The sequence below is a fragment of the Panthera leo genome, chromosome D2, assembly GCF_018350215.1.
Source record: "Panthera leo isolate Ple1 chromosome D2, P.leo_Ple1_pat1.1, whole genome shotgun sequence".
NCBI classification, from domain to species: Eukaryota; Metazoa; Chordata; class Mammalia; order Carnivora; family Felidae; genus Panthera; species Panthera leo.
Genome location: NC_056689.1, coordinates 32,492,526 through 32,511,429, shown reverse-complemented (window position 1 = coordinate 32,511,429; position 18,904 = coordinate 32,492,526). Strand labels below are relative to the sequence as shown.

The window sequence follows — 18,904 nt, the reverse complement described above, 5'->3', positions numbered from 1 at the left end:
GTTTTATTATGAATTTTTTTTAAAGCAATAAATAGGGTATTGGAGACATCTCCCTTGAAGGAATAGAATAGCTTTAGCAGGAGTTAATATAAGGCCTGGAGACCTTGCAAAAGAGCTCTGAAATGAAAGGACAGATTTTGTCAGATGATGAAAATCTGGGGTGCTAAATTACTTCTGGCCCTGAATTTCCAGGCTGCTATAGCAAGGAGATTGAGATTGATCGTCCTCTCATGTTGATTAGTTTGTGAACATAGCAATTAACTATAATGAGCGTTAATGAAGGGCCTTTGCTCCTAAGGTTAGCAGTCTATCTCTCTAGGATCATGTCTCATTAAAGGGGAATCACCATCTGCTTCTTAATGATTTCTTTTATTCCACTTTGGATTTGTTAACATGAAAATGTAAGTTTTCATTTGGCTCATATTAATCATTTTTCTGTGTGGGATTCTGCACAAATTATCAGTCCAGACCTAAAAGATTGATGATCCTAGTGGTGGCATTAAGTAAATATTTGCGTACTGCTTAATGACCATGCAATGTTTCACAGCCTTTCACATTTTTCTTTTTCTGTCTTTCCAACAGCCTTGTTAGGTCTCATCTTGTCTTTGAGAATATAGAGATGGAGAGAAAGAGAAATTAATGACCCACCCAGAGTCTGGACTGAAATCCAAGGCTTTCAATTCCAGATCTTGTCCTTTCTATATCAGAGTTCTGCTAACCATACCCTTTCTCTAAAGCAGTGCTTCTCAACCCCAGTCACCCAGTATCGCTTGGGGAATTTTTCAGAAATGTGATTGTTGGGGCCCTCTTTAACCCGACTAAATCAGAAGCTCAGTGGGTGGGTCCAGGCATCGTTTGTTAAAAGGCTCCTGAGGTGATTCTCCTGTGCTCTTGCGCTCGCTCGTGAGCCACTGCTCTAGAGGACTGCACTCCGTCGGTGTCTCTAGCTACTTTGCCCCTGAGTAATAGCTAGAAGGACTGGAGAACCTGCCATGCTAGAAAAATCGCTCTATTCGTGCTGTTATGTTTCGTATTTAACAAGGAGAGTTTTCATTTCTTTCTTCCTTTTTTTTCAATGGGAACCGTGTTTTGTTTTGGCTTTATTTTAAAAATTAGCCCCAAGGCGCTTGGGTGGCTCAGTCTTAAGTGTCTGACTCTTGATTTTGGCTCAGGTCATGACCTTGGGATCGTGAGATTGAGCCCCACATCAGGTTCTGTGCTGAGTTTGGAGCCTGCTTGAGATTCTCTGTCTCCCTCTCTGTCTCTCTAAAAAAATTAAATTAAAATTTAAAAATAAAATAAAATAAATAAAATAAAAATTAGTCCCTATCCTCTACCAGATTTTCCCCATTTCCCTCAATATCCTTTTTTCTGTGAATAATTCTTCTGCGCCAAATTTGACTCAGCTCTAAAATTTGCTAATTTTACTTCCTCCATATTGTCTTCTCCTCATTAAAAGAAAACCAGAGTTTTCTAAACTTTATCAATGTAACTCACAGGGATGGTTCTCGATGCTTGAGAGTGCAGAAGCTGTGAATTTTAATAATTTAGCAAATCCACTTAAGGCTGAACTGAAAATTACATTTAGTTCAATGTCAGACATCGCTCTGTGCAAGACACTAAGCCAGATGCTGTGAGAAAGATAAAAGATAAACAAAAACCATCATCTATCCTCAAGAAATATATAGTCTGTAATAATTTAGTAAGAAAAAACATATATACACACAGAGACCTATATAATTTCATATTCAGTACTTATTGAGCAACCACTATGTGCAAAGCACTCTTTCAGATATTAGGAACACAGTAATGAGCAAAACCCAGTCTGCCGCATAGCATTTAATATTCCTAGTGCAGGGAGTCAGATCATAAATAATTATAATAGAGGGCAACTCACTTGACTTTGGGCCTCTTAAGAGCAGTGTCTTACTCGTCTTTGCATGTCCACAGTACAGTGAGTGTCTCATAGGCAAATGTTTGTCATATGCATTGGTGAATGTATTAAGTACCCTAATAAAGCTATGAGACCTTTTGGGAGCACCAGTGAGAAAGATTAGAACCACTGAAGAGATTCTTGGTGGCAATACAATTTGAACTTGGCCTTAAAAGCAGAGTAGGATTTTGACAAGCAGAAGTTATAAAAAAAGTTTGCTTTTGCTACATGTTTCCTCTTAGATCCCTATCGCCAGCAACCTTCTGTCTGTATCAGTCTTACTAATAATGCTACCAGCCATGAAGCAGGGTTTGTACTTAACCAAACAGTTATAATAAAACTATTAGATTATTAACTTTGCGTGTCATCTGTAGATAATATTCATGTGGGCTCTCCTATTCACTTATTTTCACAGCTATTTGAGAGTTGAGCCAGAATGTGGTCATCATGGAATATCAGATTCTAGAAACATTGCTGCATAGCGCTTGAAAAACTCCAATTATTAGGTGCCCGTCAAAGTCATAAGTAGTAGAGCACCTGAGGCGTGGCCATTCAACTAAAAAGACTAGAAACTCTACTGATTAGCTTTGTTTAACTGATTAGCTTTGAAACCTGTCCTTCCCCCAAAGAAGTACTAAGCTGTGAATGACTATTAAGAGAATTTATGGGCTTTTCACTATTATATTTCTGGTTTCCCCCCGCAAATAGTTTCATATACTTCAAAGGTATATGAGAGGTATACTTGTCTCTCTTTTCTATTCCTCAAGGTCATAGACATACCAGAGAAGAGAGTATAGTTCAAAGCTTAATCGAATAAATTCATTACCATTGGTTCTATGGTAATGAGCCTGCTAGCCTGCTAAGGATTCAACCTACCACTTACTGAGTACTTGCTATGGATCAGGCATTTTACCTATCTTCTCCTTAATGATCACATCCTGCTTGGTGGAAAGAATCCCCATTTTTCAGATGAAAAATACTTTTCAGAGCCTTAGTTGCCTGAGATCACACAGCATCTTAAGAGGTAGCAACAGGATTCAAAGCCAGGACTTGTTTTATTCCACAGTCAATAATCTTCCTACTAATGAGCCTATTTAATGCTACTCCTTATTCGCCATAATTTGAATAAGGACAAGGGTTTTGAGGAAATAAGAAAGCCAGTGTATTGCTAGACTATAGCCTGTGGTCTCTTAAGGAAATGGTAGAAAGGTAATCTATGGAAGCATTTTGTGTAAGACCTAGAATATGAGGCTAAGAAGTTGGGTTTATCCAGTTGGCAGTGAGAAATCATTGATATTTTGACAGGAGGAGGAATGAACACATGAAGAAAGTGATGTTTCAGGATGATTAGATATTTGCAGAAATGTAAGCAATAGAAACAGTGTGATTTCCCCCCACTGCCAGGCAACAGTTGAAGAGAATTGTGGGGTTTGCAATGGGAAGATGCTTTACTGGAGCAAGATAGTCATAGTAACACCTATGAAAGAATAACCAAGAAATTGGTGACAGGGGCGCCTGGGTGGCTCAGTCGGTTAAGCGGCCGACTTCGGCTCAGGTCATGATCTCGCGGTCCGTGATTTGGAGCCCCGCGTCGGGCTCTGTGCTGACAGCTCAGAGCCTGGAACCTGCTTCAGATTCTGTGTCTCCCTCTCTGCCCCTCCCCCACTCATACTCTGTCTCTTTCTCTCAAAAATAAAAGAAAACAGTTTAAAAAACTGTGGTATATTCACCTAACAGAATACTAATGGCAATAAAAGTGAGTTAACTACAGAGTACAAAAACATAGACAAATCTAAAAGAGAGAAGCCATATATAATAGAATGCGTACTGCATGATTCCATTTTTGAAGTTCAAAACAAGCATAATTAAACTGTTTCTGTTTGAGGATGCATAAATAGATAGTAATGTTATTTTTAGAAAGAAAGAAAGAAAGAAAGAAAGAAAGAAAGAAAGAAAGAAAGAAAGAAAGAAAGAAAGAAAGAAAGAGAGAAAGAAAGAAGGAAAGAAAGAAAGAAAGAAAGAAAGAAAGAAAGAAAGAAAGAAATCCCCTAAAAGTCAGAACAGTAATTAACACTGGGAAAAGGGGCTTACGACTGAGAAAGGGACATGTTGAGGGGAGAGAGGAAGGCTTCCAGGATGCTGAGAATAGTCTCTTCCTTGACCTGAGTGGAGGTTCTCTGGGTGTTCATTTTTATAACAGCTTGTTGTACTCTTTTTGTTGTTGTTGTTGTTGTATATGGCTTTATTTGAAAATAGCACTGGGTTTTTTTGTTTATTTATTTTTTTAATTTACATTCAAGTTAGTTATCATATAGTGCAACAATGATTTTAGGAGTAGATTCCCCATTTAGCCCATCCTCCCTCCCACAACCCCTCCAGTAACCCTCTGTTTGTTCTCCGTATTTAAGAGTCTCTTATGTTTTGTCCCCCTCCTGTTTTTGTATTATTTTTGCTTCCCTTCCCTTATGTTCATCTGTTTTGTATCTTAAAGTCCTTATATGAGTGAAGTCATATGATACCTGTCTTTCTCTAATTTCGCTTAGCATAATACCCTCTAGTTCCATCCACGTAGTTGCAAATGGCAAAATTTCATCTTTTTGATTGCCAAGTAATACTCCATTGTATATATATACACCACATCTTCTTTATCCATTCATCCATTGATGGACATTTGGGCTCTTTCCATACTTTGGCTGTTGTTGATAGTGCTGCTATAAACATTGGGGTGCATGTGTCCCTTCAAAACAGCATACCTGTAGTTGTACTCTTATGTTTTACTCAGCTTTCTATATGGTCATCATATTCCACAATAAAAAGTTTTTTGGGGCGCCTGGGTGGCTCAGTCGGTTGAGCGTCCGACTTCAGCTCAGGTCACGATCTCGCGGTCCGTGAGTTCGAGCCCCGCATCGGGCTCTGTGCTGATGGCTCAGAGCCTGGAGCCTGTTTCCGATTCTGTGTCTCCCTCTCTCTCTGCCCCTCCCCCGTTCATGCTCTGTCTCTCTCTGTCCCCAAAATAAATAAACGTTAAAAAAAAAAAAAAAAAGTTTTTTAACTTCTATTGTTCTAGGGAAATTATAAAAGATCGTGTGACGTATTTATACATACAGTATTTTAGTTCTTAGTCTGATTGATAAAATGAGAAAGATACCATTGACCCGAGTTGGGAAAATACCAGGAAAGAACTGTATATTGTCTATATTAAAGTTTCCTTATTACTGAGTTCCCCATGTGGATTTCTGGGCCCTCTATTTTGGGGAAATGGAAATTGGAATGGGAGCAGCACTAAGTAGAAGCCAGTCAACATCAGCAGTCCCTTTAAGGATCTGATGCTTCATTAAAAGGCATTCAACTTGATGTCTCCCCAGTGTTACCCACTTCTTAGAAACTATTCATTTCCATCACGGCGTGATGTGTGAGAAGTGGGAAATGGGCAAAGAGGACAAATTCTCCACCCTGTAAGGAGACTCCCTTGGGCCTAGTTATACAACTACTGTCTCTTGAGCCATCAGAGAAAGTCCCATCAGAGATCAGCAAATCTTGGAGCAGCTTTTGAAAAGAGCTCCATTCAGAGAATTTCATCCGATTAAAGTTAAGTGGCAAATTGCTTCGTTAGTAGCTTTTAGATTGACATAATGAACAGCTTCCCGATTGCTTGGGTTCTGCTAAATCCTGAAACCGTTCCCCTGCATATCACTGACTTTGGTGATTTTTTAATTGGCTTAAGCCTCAAAAAGCTTAGCTGGCCTAAGGGTAGATTATTAAAATGGACATCCTGATTCTAGTACAACTTGTTAAGATAACATGTAACAGATCAAGGGGCTAGAGCTCATTTAAGAAGTGTCATAATAGATATTGTGACTAATTGGAGGGCACAGTTAGAAATATTTTTAGTAAAGATGTCCAGCCATCACTGTAAACAGCTTCACGTCGGATTTTACACGGGAGGGGAAAGCAATTAGCCAGCTTGCCTTTTTCAGGGTAGAATTCTAGAGTTGTGTTCCCTATACAAATTTGGCATTCTTTGACTAATTTATTCAGTTTCTGTTCTAGACATAGCATAGTTTTGTTTTGTTTTGTTTTTTTAATCCATGTATTAAGAGAGAGAGAGCATATGCACACAAGTGAGGGAGAGGGGCAAAGGCAAGAGGGAGAGAGAGAATCTTAACCAGACTCCATGCTCAGCACGGAGCCTGACACGGGGCTTGATCTCACAACTGTGGGATCATGACCTGAGTCAAAATCAAGAGTCAGACGCTTAACCGACTGAGCCACCCAGGCACCTGAAACATAGCATAAACTTCTGATTTATAGACATGAATAACCACCTAGTGCTCTGCATTTTGTGCTGCTTTTTGTTACAGGTTCCTGCCTTATCTTGCTGTCTCTCTTCTTTCAGGGTCTGACATTTCAGGAAGTGGAAAACTTCTTTACCTTCCTAAAGAATATCAATGATGTGGACACTGCATTAAGCTTTTACCATATGGCCGGGGCATCTCTTGATAAAGGTAATGAAACCCAGAAGTTTTTTCTTGAAGGTATAAATATTGAATCTGTAATCTGTTAGGTGACTACCCCTCCTTAACTGTGACGTGTGAGTTTTTCTTGACATTGTTTTTGATTTGTTTTGTTTTGTTTTGTTGCCATTGGATGAGCCTTGCATTTCACCCTGAGCGACCAAGCTCAGCAAATGTATTTTCTTGTGCTAAAGGCCACAGTCAAGGCAGATGCCCATCTTTAGAGACTTTGGAACTTCTCTCACTGGAACCAGAGTCATGATATACATATTGTGAAACTAAAGTCAGCATGCGTTTCAACTCATTCTTTGGTGGGAAGCAATGGTTTGGTTTATTTCTTGTGTTAACTTGGGTTTTTTGGCTTTGTTTTTAAGATAAAATTGTGGCTCAGAATAGCACCCCCTGTTGGCTTACCTCCTACACAGTCAGTTCCAGTTAGTACAGGCAATGTGAGAGAGCAGGGGAAGTGAAAACACTACTTTTCCCCCAACATTTTATTATGAAAAATTTCAAACACTGGGGCTCCTGGGTGGCTCGGTCGGTTAAACATCCGACTTGGGTTCAGGTCATGATCTCACAATTTGAGTTCAAGCCCCACATTGGGCTGTGTGCTGACAGCTCAGAGCCTGGAGCCTGGTTCAGATTCTGTGTCTCCCTCTCTCTGTGCCCCTCTCCCCCTCACACTGTCTCTCTCTCAAAAATAAATATTAAAATTGATTGAAGCTTGTTTTATGGGCCCCAGATATAGTCAGTTTTTTGAAGAACGTTTCAATACATTTGGAAAAAGTATATTCTGCACTTTTGAGTATAGTGTTGTAAAAATGTCAGGTCAAGGTGGTTGATGGTATTCAGATCTTCTAACTGACTTCTTTGTCTAGTTGCTCTTTCAGTTAGTGAGAGAAGGACGTTAAAATCTCCACATATCGTGCTTGCTTCCTCAGCACATACACTAAAATTAGACCAATACAGAGAAGATTAGCGTGGCCCCTGTGCAAGATGACATGTAAATTCATGAAGCAGAAGGAAGGAAGGAAGGAAGGAAGGAAGGAAGGAAGGAAGGAAGGAAGGGAGGGAGGGAGAAAGGAAGGAAGGGAGGGAGGGAGGGAGAAAGGAAGGAAGGGAGGAAGGAAGGGAGGGAGGGAGGGAGGAAGGAAGGAAAGGAAGGAAGGAAGGAAGGAAGGAAGGAAGGAAGGAAGGAAGGAAGGAAAGAAAAAAAAAATCTCCACTGATAATGTGTGGATTTGTCCATTTTTCCTTTAAGTGATGTCAGTCTTCGCATCATGAATTTTGAGCTCTGGCATTAAGTGTACATACATTGATTAGGATTATTATGCTTTCCTGATGAATCGATCCTATTATCATTAGAAATGTTCCCCCTTTATCTTTAGTAAGACTCCTTTTCTTGAAATTTGCTTTTTCTGATATTGGTATGATTGCTCCAGCTTTTTTTATGGTTATTATTTGCATATGTCTTCCTTTACGTTGCACTTAATCTGTTTCTTTAGAGTGCACCACTTGTAGACATATTGTTGGACCTCCTGGCCTTTTAGGTGTATATATCTCTTTGCGTTTTTTATCTTAATGGTTTCCCTAGAAATTATAACATTTCACGGTTCACTTAAAGTTAATATTGTGCCACTTCAAGTGAAACGTTAGGGGCGCCTGGGTGGCTCAGTTGGTTAAGTGTCCCAATTCTTGATTTCAGCTCATGTTGTGATCTCAGGGTCGTGAGGTGGTCGGGAGATTGAGCCCCGCATCAGGCTCCGTGCTGGGCATGGAGACTGTGTGAGATTCTTTCTCTCCCTCTGCCCCTCCTCCGTTCATGCTTGCACCATGCGTTTGTGCATGCACTTTCTCTCTCTCAAAAAAAAAAAAAAAAAAGGAACTTGCAATAATACTGTTCCATTTACCATGGCCCTATGTTTCATGCTTTAGTTGTCATTTGTATTTCATCTGTGTATGTCATAATCCCTACAATACAACATGAGGATTTTTGCTTTGAACAGTTTTCTTTTAAGAAATTAGGAGAAAAATAATCTTTTATACTTATCCACTTTTACCATTTACTCATATTTACCACTGTGAGTACTTTTCATTTATTCCTGAGTATCTAAATGTTTATCTGATACCACTTCTTATCAGTATGAAGAACTTATTTAGTCATTCCTTGTGGTACAGATCTACTAGCAATGAATTCTCTTAGATTTGGTTGATCTGACAATGTCTTTATTTCACTGTTGGGTACTACAATGTGTAAGTTTAAACCTCTCCAAAACACTGACTGAGGTTTTATAAACACAGTCTTGCTTATTCGGCACTTTTTGGTGGATTCCTTAAGATTTTCTAATATAAGATGATGCCATCTGCAAATGGAGATTATTTTACTTCTTCCTTTCCAAACTGAATGCTTTTACTTCATTTTCTTAATCCACAGCTTTTTTTGTTTGTTTATTTTATTTTTTGAGAGAGAGACCAGGCACAAGGTGGGGGAGGAGCAGAGAGAGAGAGGGAGACACAGAATCCGAGACAAGCTCCAGGCTGTGAACTGTAAGCACAGAACCTGATGCAGGGCTTGAATTCACGAACCCCGAGATCATGACCTGAGCCAAAGTTGGATGCTTAACCGACTGAGCCACCCAGGCTCCCCATAATCCACAGCTTTTTTGAAAAACAGTTGCTTATTTGCTTTTTTGTTTATTTAAAATAATACCTCTTCTGACTTTTGTAGAATCCCTTGAAAAAAATTAATGATATCACGGAAGGTATGTATGTATGTGTAATATCACAGGGTTATTTCTCTAGAATAGCTTTGGTTCTATTGCTCTGTTTCACAAAACGGATTGGACAGCATCTGACTATCCAAAGATATAAGACTTAAAGTGATCACTTATTGTAAAATAAAAATTAATAAGTTCCTCTTTATATTTGCAAGCCTTTTTTGAAGAGCTCAACTAAAGACAGTAGAATTGCTTTAAAGAACAGTTATCTAGGATGAATCACTGTCTGTGTTAAAATTATATGGTATATAAAATAGAATGATTCAGAGTAGTGGTGGCGAAGGAAAGTTCAACCTAGTGGTTAAAAAAAAAAAATAGTGTTTCTTTCAAATGACTTCAGGCCATTTCCTGGGATGTTTAGTCTCCATATAATCATTATCCTTGCTATTTAATAGAGGCAGTATTACAAATCATATAGTCACATCTAACATCCAGATATATGTTTGGCTTTGAGATGTATGATATTTAACATTTGTTTTGACTTCTTGGTTTGTTTTATCTATGTAACTTTGGATCCCTGAGTGCAAAACGATAGCTATCTAGGAGAAACTGGCCTAGATTCATACTAAGTAGCAGGGAGAAGCCAAGTGAATTCATTTCCTAGGGCTGCCATAACAAATTACCACAAACATGGGGATTTAAAAAACAGAAATTTACTCTCCCACAGTTCTGAAGGCCACAAATCCAAAGTCAAGATGTTAGCAGAGCCATGCTCCCTCTGAAGGCTCTAGGGGAGAGTCCTTCCTTGCCTTTTCTGGTTCATTGCGGTTCTGGTCACTCCTTGGCTTGTCTTCACATAGCCTTCCCCTCCTTCTCCTTCCATATCTTTCTTCTGTATATCTCTTGAAAGGGCACTTGTCATTGGATTTAGGGCCCACTTGGGTAATTCTTAGCCCAGATCTCATCTCAAGATCTTTAATTTAATTACATCTATAAAGACCCTCCTTCCAAACAGAGTCACATTCACAGATTCTAGGGGTTAAGATGTGGACATATCTTTTAGGGGGTCACCATTCAACCCACTGTAACTACCAAGAACTAAATATCACCCATATGTAGTCCACAAAGTAAAAACAAAATGGTTGGGGGGGGGGGGGGGTGGTGGGCAGTGAATTTAAATTACTTTGAGAATATTTGTATTGTCTGTTTGAAAGCTTAAATTTTTTTAGAAACCTAATTATGCTGTTTACCTGGATAACTTCTATTTAGCTTTCAAGTCTCAATTCAAATGTCACTTCCTCAGAGAGGCCTTCCCTAACTACTCCACATAAATTATAAACACTAACTATATTGTCTGTTGTTCTTATAATTAAAAAAAAAAAAAAGAGGCATTAGCCTAAAATCTTCTGCCTTTACTATTATCATCAATTCCTATCCATAAATTATGGACAAAGGCTTTAATTTCCACAAATATGGCTAATCAGACAGAGACCACTAACGACAATATATTTTATATGATAGGTGCTCAATAAATACTTACTGAGTTATTCACCACCTATCCAGAAGCTAAAAAAAAAAAAAAAATCTGCATTATTCTTGGTTTCTTGCTCTCTCTCCCCCGCATTCATTTTTTCACTAAATCTTCGTCTCTCTACTTCCAAAGCATATCCTGCCTCTGACTCCATTTCTCCATCTCCCCTGCTAAAGCCCTAGTCTGTCTATCCAGGCTGACAGGGTTCCATATGTCATGGCCCTTGTATACTCTCTGAGTCCATCAAATATCACTTTCTTCTCAGTTCACTCCCCTCCACATTGTTCTTTGTTTATTTTCTAAATATACCAAGTTCATTCCCACCCGAAGGCCTTTGTTATAGCTGTTCCTTCACCTCAAGTGCTCTTTCCCATGATCTCTGTGTCTTTGGGCCCCTGTGATTCAGTTTTCATATAACTCACTTCCTTCCCATTCTAAAGTAACTCCATCAGGCTGTGTCATAGTAATTGTCACTACTTGATATTTTCTCATGTGTTTATGTGTTTTATTATCTGACTCTGCTTATTAGCATGCTTATCTGTCTTGTTCATGGATATATTCCCTATGCCTAGGACAATACCTGGGATTACAGTATACATTTTACACATATTTGACCAATAAATGAATAAGTTAATAAACATATTGATGGATATAAATAAGACATTGGATCTTGAGCCAATAAACCCTCAACTTTCACAATAGACCCAGAGAGCAAACTCATGCTATTAATTCATTTTGTTCTTCTGTAATCCCTATCTTTTAGATTTGGCATATATTTCACCTTCTTGGACACCTAAAGGGGTGATATCAGTCATGTTAACTGTTTATGTACCAGCACGTGCATGGAAAGACCAGTGTGTGTTCAGCCATCCTTGCCAAGTTCCCTCACCCTGCCAGATGTGCCTGTCCTCAGTAGCCTTTCCTTGTACTTTCCCCTTTGCTTTCAAACCTTCCTAATCCTGGCAGTCCTACTAGTGATGTTTCCACTGGTTTGAGCTCTACCCGAATTCTCCCTCTGCAGAATCATGTGATTTTACTGCTAAGACGAAACTTGGAAGAAGGGTAGAAAAGTGTCATGGTTAAGAACACAGGTTCTGAAGTCATATTGTCTGGGTTTTAAGCTCAGCTCCATCATTAAGCTAGCTGAGTTGCTCTGGGCATTTTCTAAATTCAGTCTCTATGTTTTTAAAATCAGGATAATGACACCTACCTCATAGGTTATTAAACTTGTACCTATCGTGCAGTGTCTGTTTAATAAATGTCAGCTGCTTTCATTATGAAGTTGATGTAAACCAGTTAGGTGTGGTTCGTCCACTTGTTCAACTAGCAGCACAGATACTGTGCTGGGTTCTACCCTCGAGAAGCTCGAAGTTTTGTAGAGGAGAACGATAAGTATACAAGCTTTGCCAGTTTGGTGTGATAAGTCATGATTAGCCATAAGATTGAACGTGGATACTTTCAATACTTTCCCCACCATACCAGGAGTGGGGAAAGAGTGGGTCAGGGGTAGAGACAGGATACTTTGGTCTGCCTGCGGCTCATAGTCTCAGCTGCCTTCATTTTTTCCCAAATGGTTAGGACCTTCAGAAATTGGCACCTTTTAGAGGCCCTGGCACTGTCTCTTCCTTGGCTATTTTAGAGCTTGCAACCCTGTCTTTAGACATAATTTAGCACAGAATTTCCCAAACAGCATTGTGAAGAACACTATTTACTGCAATATGTTAATGGTTCTGTGGGTTTAAAAAAAAAAAAAAGTTCCATGGTTCAAGTAAGTTTGGGAGAATGCAGAATTTCTTCCTGCAGCACTACTCCTGCCAACTCTTTAATATGCTAATGTGCATTATTAATCTCCAAGAGAGCCACATAGTTCCCAAACTTGATTTGCTCCAAAATGTCTTTTAACAACTTGCAGAGCTAATGGGCTTCAGAACAGTTTGAGAACCCAGGCGGGTGGCAGCTACAGATTCACAACATGACGGCATGATCCAATCCCTCCAGAGTAAAAATAAGTAATTTCATTGAGGCTCTTTCTTTAGTTCTGCGTGGCCCATGTGGGAATAACACCTCCCAGGCAAGTGTGAAATGTCCTTGGTGAATTCTGACCATTTGAAGAAAGAACCTTTTTCCATGAAATAGTGTGTGTCTCCACAATAGGTCATCTCTTGTTTAGCACTTAAGAGGAAGTGGTTCTGTTGCTTATTCGTGCACATACTGGGCGTAAAATTAGATATATAACCTCTCAGAGTGCTGTCTGAATGATTTACCTACTCTGCTGAAGAAGGTAATGAAAAACTGAACACGACTTCTTTCCTGATGACATCCTCTGATGGAAAAGTTAGAAATTGAATTGGAGCTCTAGAATGAGCTATGGTTTGTATAACGTCAAATATTCTTACTTTTGGTGTGCCTGGCTGGCTCAGTGGGTGGAGCGCGTGACTCTTGACCTCAGGGTCATGAGTTCAAACCCCGTGTTGGGTGTGAAGCCTACTTAATAAAAAAAAAAAGAGAGAGAGAATATTCTAACTCTTGCCAGGAGAATAAAAGTTTCCAGGTATGGCGAAACCCCATTAGAGCACCTCGGGATATTATAGATTTGGTAAACCTGTAGGTACAGTTGTGTCCCCTGTGTACTTTGAACTATAACACAGGAAAGTAATCGCACAAATATAGTCCATGGGCTTTACTACTCATGCCCTACTTGGATTGAAAATCATAATTTATGACACGGTTGTCCTTATTTTTTTTTTAATTTTTTAAGTTTATTTTTATTTATTTTGAGAGAGAGATAGAGAGCAAGCTGGGGAGGGGCAAAAGGAGGGAGATAGAATCCCAAGTAGGCTCCACACTGTCAGCACAGAGCCTGAGGCAGGGCTTGGACTCACAAACCATGAGATCGCGACCTGAGCCAAAGTCAAGATCAGACACTTAACCGATTGAGCCACCTAGGCACCCCTTAATTTCTTTTAATTTTTCTTTTTTGAGAGAGAGAGTGTGAGTGACGGAGGGGCAGAGAAAGAGGGAGACAGAGGATCCCAAGTGAGCTTTCACTGAGAGGAGCGAGCCCAGGTCTTGAACCCACAAACCATGAGATCATGACCTGAGCCACAGTCAGACACTCAACCAACTGAACCACCCAGGTGTCCTGTCCTTAATTTGTTATAGTCATTCTATACATACATTTTACCTTATTGTCTGACAGCCAAGAGAATAACTAATAAAGCCTGTAGCATAATTCCTACAGGATGCTCTTTGCATCCCCAGGTATTTTTTTGAAGTATCAGTCATATCAAATGATCTCAGTTACCTTTATCTCCAAAGTGACCTGGATGGCATAGATGACCTTTAAGAATCTTTGTGGCTTTGATATTCTTTGAGCCTATTATTTTGAATGAGTAAAGGAATCTTAGTCTTTTGGTGTTTAGGTCCCTACTGGGTTGTTGGGGAAGTTAGAAATTAGTAATGGAGTAAATTCTAACACACAACAAACTCCTGTATTCTGAACAACTATCTTTAACAGATAAGCTGCCACTCTCTCCTGAGCCCTAAGAATCCTATAGCATTGTCATTTTGAGGACTACAAGGCCATCTCACATCTGGAACACTAACAGCAACTATCATTTCATTGCAACTTCTGTCTGCCAGTCATAACTCTAAGTGCTTTTTGGACATTATCTCTCTTAATCCTTAAGACATGAAAGGTAGTTGGTATTATCCCCCATTTTGTGGATAAGGAAATATAAAATAAAGCGGCTTGCTCATTGTTACCCAGCTAAGGACATAGGCCAGGATTCAAGCTCAGGCCTCTCTAATCCCAAAGTCTGTATATCCCTTCCACACCATCATGGTGTCTCTCAGTATTTCCCAAAATGCTGCTGGAATTTGAAACTCTTCGCTGAAACACAACCCTGAAGGCAGTGAAGTTTCACCATTTTGAACCATCCTTTTAAGTAGCTTAGGAAAGACAGGGTCTAGACTATTTATTTCCAGTTCCCTTTGACTAAGAGTAGAACACAGTCCTTTTGGTAAACTATGGCATTTTGGAGTCAGTGCCCTTCTCTTGAATATGAAGTGTGACATGACATTTTCCCCCTGCAGTTGTCTTGTCTGTTCAGGACCAGGCTCTGCAGACATCCTCTGACATCTGTAGTGCATCCCTTATAGTAAAGGGATGAGAGTCCCTATAGGATGAGGATGAGTCCTTTATATAGGAGAGTCCCTATATAAAGGGATTAGAGTCGTTGTCTAATCTAGCTTCTTACCCCACATAGGAACGTCTTCTAGACACAGGTGTTCTTCACCTTTCTAACCATACTACTCTTCATGAAGAAACCAACACACAGAAGCCTAAAGTCACTTAAATAAGGTCATGTAACAAGAAAACAGAAGAGGAAGACACGTGTGTGTATACTACACTGGCTGGTTCTCCACATTGAAACATAGGATATACAGATGTGGACCTCTCAGATTCTAATAACCACCTCTACTCATTGGTGTGGCAATGCTTTGTTACACTTTTAGATACTGTCCTAACATCTAGCATTTATCAACAGTTAAGTATATGCATGAAATTTGGAAGTATGAATATTGGTTTTAAACTCGAACTCAAGTTTGAGTCCCTGCTACTCATTAGCTTTGTGGCCTTGAACTTAAGTTCTCAAAGCCTCAGTTTCCTCATCTGTAGAATGGTGATAATAGAATATCACTTTGGGGCTATTGTGACAATTAATGAGACAATACTGTATTAGTATACCAGATTGAAAGTACAACTGTACCTGGATGCCTGTTCTGGTTTTCAACCCCTCGATATTGTCTTTCTTCTGCCTGTTTATCTTATTAAGGAGCTTATAGACTGGAAACAATCTATCCCAATATCGGAACTGAGCAAAAAGTTATTAAACAAAAAAGAAAAAGGGGGCACCTGGGTGTCTCAGTCGGTTAAGCGACCGACTCTTGATTTTGGCTCGGGTAATGGTCTCACAGTTCATGAGTTGGAGCCCCGCGTTGGGCTCTGCACTGACAGCACAGAGCCTGCTTGGGATTCTCTCTCTCTCTGCCCCTCCCTTGCGTGTACATGCACATGCTCTCTCTCCCTCTCTCTCTCTCAAAATAAATAAATAAACTTTTAAAAATTAAAAAATAAATCTACTTTAAAAAAATAAAAAATAAAAAGATTACCCTAGGAACTCATGGGGCTTACTTTTGTTCTCTTAGGAAGTAGTATCTACTGCTTTTTTCAGTCACTTTTGAGATTCATATCAGTTTAGAAGTTATAAGTCATTAGCTTCTCCTAAGATTCATCATTCATCCCAAAATTCTTGAGACCATTGCTTTCAGCAGGCATTAATCTTACTTAAATTCTCTCTTCCTAGGAATATCTAACCCCTGTTAACATCTCTACTGTCCTCAGCATTCAAGGGGGAGTTTTCGCTAGACCATAAAATTTTGAGGACAATGAACCTTGTTTTCCACATCTTTGTGTCCTACTCTGATCCTAGAACAATTCTTTATATATAGTAGATGTTCATTTAATGTTGAATAAACAGATGAATTAATTCTAATGGTCATATCCTGGACAGGATGCGGAAATGCTCTGTTAAAAGCCTAGTGTGATGGGGAGAGTGATAGAGAACTGTATCACCCTTCCATGTCATTCATTTTCTTGATCCCACGGTCAAGTCACTTCTCTGACCCTCAGGTTAGAGTGATACTAAGTATCTCCAAAAGTTCTTCCAGATTTGAAATTCTTGCACTCTAATTAAATCAGTTTTTTACTGAATGTAGTAATGTTTTAATGGACATGTTATAGCCTAAAGTTATATCCAAATTTGTGTGAAAATGAACTAACATAATTATCAGTCACATTGGAAATCAGAGCAGTGCTGTTCAATTCCCAAAAGCAGGGTGGCAGTTTTAATTTATTTTCTTGTTAAGAAATTTAAAACTTAATTAGACTTTGGCCAGTGTATCTAAAGATCTAATTTGTGGAACTTGGTATAGTAGTTGCGGAAGAGTGATAGTTCTGTAAAAGGTCCCTAAAATGAGCACAGCTGGATATGAAGTATGATTCCAGGAACCTCAGAAGGACATTCCCAACCATAAATACCTTCTCCACTTCGCTTTCGTGCTGCATAACACAATAATACAAATTTAGCAGCTTAAAACAACACCTATTCATTACCTCAGTTTCTATGAGTCAGAGTCTGGGCACAGCACAGCTGGCTTCCCCGCTCGGGTCCTAACAAGGTTTCAAGTGTAACAGGTGTCAGAAGGGCTGTGTTCTCATCTGCCGGTCAGGGCCCTCTTCTACACTTTTTTAGGTTCTTGGCAGAATTCAGTTTCTTTCGGTTGTAGGACTTTTCCTTGCTGGCTGCCAGCTGGGGATCACTCTCAGGGGGCCGCTGCAGTTCCTTGCCCTGTGACCCCCTCCCCTCACAACATGGCAGCTCACTTCTGCACAGCCAGCAAGAGACTCTCTTTCCCCAGTGTGCTGAATTGCATTCTTTTATTATATAATTGTAATCTTGGGAGTGACCATCCCATTACCTGTTCCATATAAAGTAAGTTAGTCCCACAAGTGGTATCCCATTATATTTATAGATCCTGCTCTCATTCAAGGAGAGGAGATTAGAGAGGATATATATATACCAGACGGTGGGCATGTTGAGGACTGTCTCAGAATTCTGCCCACCACACCAGCCGTAATTCCAGAAATTCACACCTTTACGTTCATTCTTTGAAGACTTCTGAAGATCTGGACATTTTAACTGATTTAAGCCATGTTATCTAAAAAATAACATGGCAGCCATAAAATTTTAGTGTGAGAAGGGAGCTTGCAAATCATTTAAACCCTTCATTTGGGGGCACCTGGGTGGCCCAGTCGGTTAAGTGTCTGGCTTTTGGTTTCAGTCCAGGTTACAATCTCATGGTTCAGTTCATGAGTTCAAGACCCTCGTGCAGAGCCTGCCTGGAATTCTCTCCCACTCTCTCTCTCTGTCTCTCTCCACGACCCCCCCCCCCCTTGCACATGCTCTCTCTCAAAATAAATAAATAAACTTTTAAAAAGTATATAAATAAATCCTTCCTTTATTGTTATCTCTTCATTTACACATGAAGGAAATGGCTTGCTCAGATCACAGCTAGTGTGACACAAAACTGAGAGCAGAGATTCAGGTTCACTGACTTTCATACCGTTGTTCTCTTTGGTACATGGCACCCACTGCTGGAGAAACCTAGAGAATTTTGGAGGAGACTCGGTGCTTATATGTGAAACTGGAAATAGGGAAAAGTTCACAGCAAACCATATGAGAGAACATCCCCCAGACAGGCGTAGCATAAAAGCGGGAGTAGGAATGTCACAAAGATGTGTGGGGAACAGGTTATGTGGAAAAAAGCTCCTATTTTATAAATTCTCTTAAAGTTTGTGGGAGGCAAGCCCTGCGCTTCAGCTCATCATTGCATTTTGTGAAAAACATTTATATGTGAAGAGGAATGTTGGCCAGGATTCCATTCATTTAAGACAAAGTCATCAGTGTTTAAAATTATTCATGATGAAGGCAAGGAAGCTCAAGTTCTGAAAGAAATATTTGCTTTATGAGGCAGTTTCTCTGCAGAGACCTCATTTATCTTCCCAAATTTAAAGTCACTTAGCAATTCTAAAGATTGATTCTGACTTAACTACATTACTTTGAATATATTGTGATTTAGTAAAATTATATAAGTGCCCCAAGGAGGAAGAGCACTGCTCTGGGGATTCATGATTACCAGTGGGAGAAAGAGGAGTGTGGGGATAGGATAAACTGCCCCAAATCCACATAAATAGATGAGTAAGGACAAAATGGGCCAACATTCCATCCCACTGGGAAAAGAATCAGAAAGAAATTCCACCAACTAAGGAAGTATAGAGACTAGTATTATTGCAAGCCCTGCTTTTGGGGGGACTTCAAGGGTTGCTGCCCTTAGAAGCCTCTGAAGCTTTCATAAAGCGCTTGTAAAGGTGGACAGTATTTCGCCTTCTATATAATTTCAGCAAGCCAAATTAAAAAAAAATATTTTTTAATGTTTATTCATCTTTGAGAGAGAGAGAGAGAGACAGAGAGAGACAGAGAGAGACAGAGGGTGAGTGGGGGAGGGGCAGAGAAAGAGGGAGACACCGAATCCGAAGCAGGCTCCAGGCTCCGAGCTGTCAGCACAGAGCCCAACACGGGGCTCG

General features: G+C 39.7%; 1 protein-coding gene and 1 non-coding gene across 10 annotated transcripts in view; both read left to right on the top strand.

Moving 5' to 3' along the window:
• MICU1 (mitochondrial calcium uptake 1) overlaps window positions 1–18,904 on the top strand; it is a 243,122-nt gene that overhangs the window by 212,216 nt on the left and 12,002 nt on the right. For all 9 annotated transcript variants that reach the window (XM_042908312.1, XM_042908313.1, XM_042908314.1 and 6 more), the window contains one exon: window positions 6,330–6,438. In XM_042908312.1, coding sequence (XP_042764246.1) covers window positions 6,330–6,438 — 109 coding nt within the window. The remainder of the gene's footprint in view (window positions 1–6,329; window positions 6,439–18,904) is intronic.
• Window positions 7,373–7,478, top strand: LOC122202886. Its single transcript, XR_006194940.1, has one exon. It is a non-coding gene; the product is annotated as a U6 spliceosomal RNA (small nuclear RNA).